Genomic DNA, 2,851 nt, shown 5'->3' with positions numbered 1-2,851 from the left:
GGTGAATAAGAAGAGAAGCTTCCTTAGTAACATGAGCTGTCCTATCAACCTTGGCCCGTGAAAAATGATTTTTAATTTTTTGAATATAGTAATGAGTTTTAAAATTATATTGGTTAGATTTAAAAATTTTATAATTAGTCCTACCATTATTTTACACCCACAACGAAAATGTCTATCAAATGAAGTGATACATTCATGATATTAAATTCAATAAAAGATTATTTAGTAAATAATATCATATGTTGGAATAAATTAAGTTAATTTTACAATAAAATATTTTAAAGAATTTGTTTCTCAAGAAAGACGTGTTTCAAAGATTAAATTACGTGGATTAAAATAAACCTGGCATTGTTCTGATTATGATGATGATGACAATGAAATTAAAAAAGAGGATATGATGGATAAATGAGAATCCAATGATTAAATAAAAAAATCCACACAACTCAAAATCAATTCACCCTAATCAAACCACACACCAAAACAAAAATCATTGAGACAATCTGTAAAAAGAATTACATTTCAAGTACAAACCAGATCTTTTTTTTTTTTTGGGTTTCAGTAAAATCAAACATTAAATCCTTCATCACTTGAATTCATATTATTGTTGCCAATCTTGTGTAATTTGCAGGTTCCATGTATAGCAGCATCAAGCACACCAGTGGGACTTGGTGGCATCATCAATGGCTCCAATCCAAACGATCTTCCCTTAATGTTCTCATAAATCTTCTTCACTATCTCCTGCATTTGTTGCAAACAAAAACCACTTATACCATTCAATTTTTCAACTAGGCATTGTGTAGGTAGATGCAAACCTTGTTTATTCTATTATGCATGCAACCCAACTGTGCCAAATCCTGGTCGTTAACACTGTGATTAGTCAGCCGTAGTGTCACTGCTGCAGCAATTGCTGATGGAGGGTAATCCAAGGAATCAGTTGCTGCTAAAATGATGAACACAAACTAGGATCAGAGAAAGAAAAAATAGAAGAGAGTTCCAACTTCTTTTTTTGCCCGGCAAGGAGTTTACCTTTACATGTATTAATAATGAGATCAGTGGCACAACAGAAAAGGTGACACAGGCTGTTGTGTTGGGAATTATTGATACATGAAATGAAATAATGTAGGAAATCGAAAGGGGTAATGGTGCGCAACCGCCATTTGAGGGTCTTCATCACTAAAACCTCCATCCTTTGGACTGTTTTGGGCTTAAACAAGAATCTGGGTTTGATTATTTGCAAGTCTAGGAGAATGGGAACTGTTGTTTCCTCCATTTTTGCTGCTAGTGAAAGGCATGATACTGATAAAAGCTGCATAGGCCACCCTTTCCCTTGCTACACACATGAACATCAAAAACCAACCATAGAAAAAGATGTAAACAATCTTCAAACTCTTCTTAAATAGCCCGAAAAGAAGAAAACAGCATACCGGCAAAGCTCGAGCCGATAGGAAACGATCCAAGTAGTTTATAGAAAGATAAGCAGTTTCAGGCCTAAGCCTGTAGAAAGAATGCACCTGAAATTGTTTTAAACAAAGGCATTACGACTATAAGAATACAAAAAACAGAGGAGTTTACCAAGAAAACTTTTGGTGGTTGTATTGTACCTTTAAAATCCATTGGACTGCCTCTTGACGAGCATGAACAATATCAGGAAGATGATAAAATCTTGAAAGAAGGTTAGATTCCAGCATTTGATCAACCTCGGAATCGAACATATTGGTTAACGAATCGACGTTATAATCAATGAAGGAATCCGAAGATGAAGAAGTAAAAATTTCACATTCATCTTCATCAGCTTCCCAAGAGACTACCTCACTTGCTGGTTCATTGCAGAACAAATTGGGAAGAGTTGGAAGGTTTAGGAACACATCCATTGGAATTTTGTTTGTTTTTCACACTCTATTGCCAAGTACTAGTTTTAGCAAATTTAAGCAGTGCGAAAAATGATATGGCAAGGTCAAGTGGGTCCATTATCTAGCTGCTTTAGGGGATCATGATTGAAAGAAATGTGCATGAAACTTCGTTTGGAGTTGATCCAAATCGAGTAGGGCCAATGCCTTCTCCTGCAATCTGCCGAAGACCAATTATTACTTGGTTTTCTTTCTTTTCTTTTGTTTGTTTTCTAGATATGAATTTAACGAATTCTGTATTTTAGATGCTGATAATACTCTAAAATGATATATTTTATATGTTAATTACATATATATTTTGAATATAATCTTACTAATTTGGGCTGTTTATGGTTTTTTTATCTTATAAGGATTAAATTGAAGACAAAAAGAAATTTGCGGGTAAAAAGTAAGAATTTCGAGACAAAACGGGTCAGCATGCGAAATAGGGAAGAAGTGGTGAAAATACAAAGTGTGGAAGACTTGGGGCAAAATTTTAAAAAAGAGATTTATGAACATAAAACCTTGTTTAAATTTGAATTCTTTTTTTAGGATTATTGTTAGGATTATTATTATATTGTTTAGATTTAATTTCAAATTATATCTCTTAAACATTATCATCTAGAGTTTAAATAGGAACCAACTAGGGTTTTTCATGTACTATAAATAAGGGATGGAGTGACATGAATACTGACTCATCACTTCTGTAAAAAATCCTTCCCCCTAAGGCTCTTAGCCTTTTTATTTCTTTTTCAATAAAATTTCATTTCATTAAAATTTGTGTTTTTTTTCCAAAAAGCATAAGTAACTAAACTCATCTAGCCAAAGGTTATCAAGACTCCTCCAAAAGAGTTCATGAGGCTTAGAACTCGCACTTAGCCCTTCTCAACAAGTATTCAGCATTTCTCCGCATTACGGAACAAACGCTTCCGTCCATGTCCTTTCAAAATTGATCTTTTTCATAT

The 2,851-nt window shown here is 33.7% G+C and overlaps 1 protein-coding gene across 2 annotated transcripts; it reads right to left on the bottom strand.

Annotated features, from left to right (window-relative positions):
- Window positions 1-398: 398 nt before the first annotated feature.
- On the bottom strand, window positions 399-1,912 carry LOC107913300 (cyclin-D1-1). 2 transcript variants are annotated; one of them, XM_016841843.2, is made up of 5 exons: window positions 1,602-1,912; window positions 1,425-1,511; window positions 1,027-1,330; window positions 813-940; window positions 399-738 (listed from the first exon to the last, which is right to left on the bottom strand). In XM_016841843.2, the coding sequence occupies exons 1-5, from the start codon at window positions 1,869-1,871 to the stop codon at window positions 565-567; spliced, it is 963 nt and encodes a 320-aa protein (XP_016697332.2). In that variant the 5' UTR covers window positions 1,872-1,912; the 3' UTR covers window positions 399-564. The 2 variants fall into 2 exon arrangements, with proteins under 2 accessions (XP_016697332.2, XP_016697333.2); XM_016841844.2 differs by having other exon boundaries at window positions 813-937; window positions 1,602-1,911.
- Between the last annotated feature and the right edge of the window lie 939 nt (window positions 1,913-2,851).

The sequence above is a fragment of the Gossypium hirsutum genome, chromosome D11 (genome assembly GCF_007990345.1).
Source record: "Gossypium hirsutum isolate 1008001.06 chromosome D11, Gossypium_hirsutum_v2.1, whole genome shotgun sequence".
Classification (NCBI taxonomy): Eukaryota; Viridiplantae; Streptophyta; class Magnoliopsida; order Malvales; family Malvaceae; genus Gossypium; species Gossypium hirsutum.
This window is presented reverse-complemented; position numbering and strand designations above follow the sequence as displayed.

Coding starts and splice junctions, on each gene's coding strand:
- LOC107913300 (XM_016841843.2), bottom strand. CDS start 1,871: ATGGATGTGTTCCTAAACCTTCCAACTCTTCCCAATTTGTTCTGCAAT. Junction 1,331..1,424: donor TATCGGCTCGAGCTTTGCCG/GTATGCTGTTTT, acceptor TCATGTGTGTAG/CAAGGGAAAGGGTGGCCTAT. Junction 941..1,026: donor CATTATTAATACATGTAAAG/GTAAACTCCTTG, acceptor TCATCATTTTAG/CAGCAACTGATTCCTTGGAT.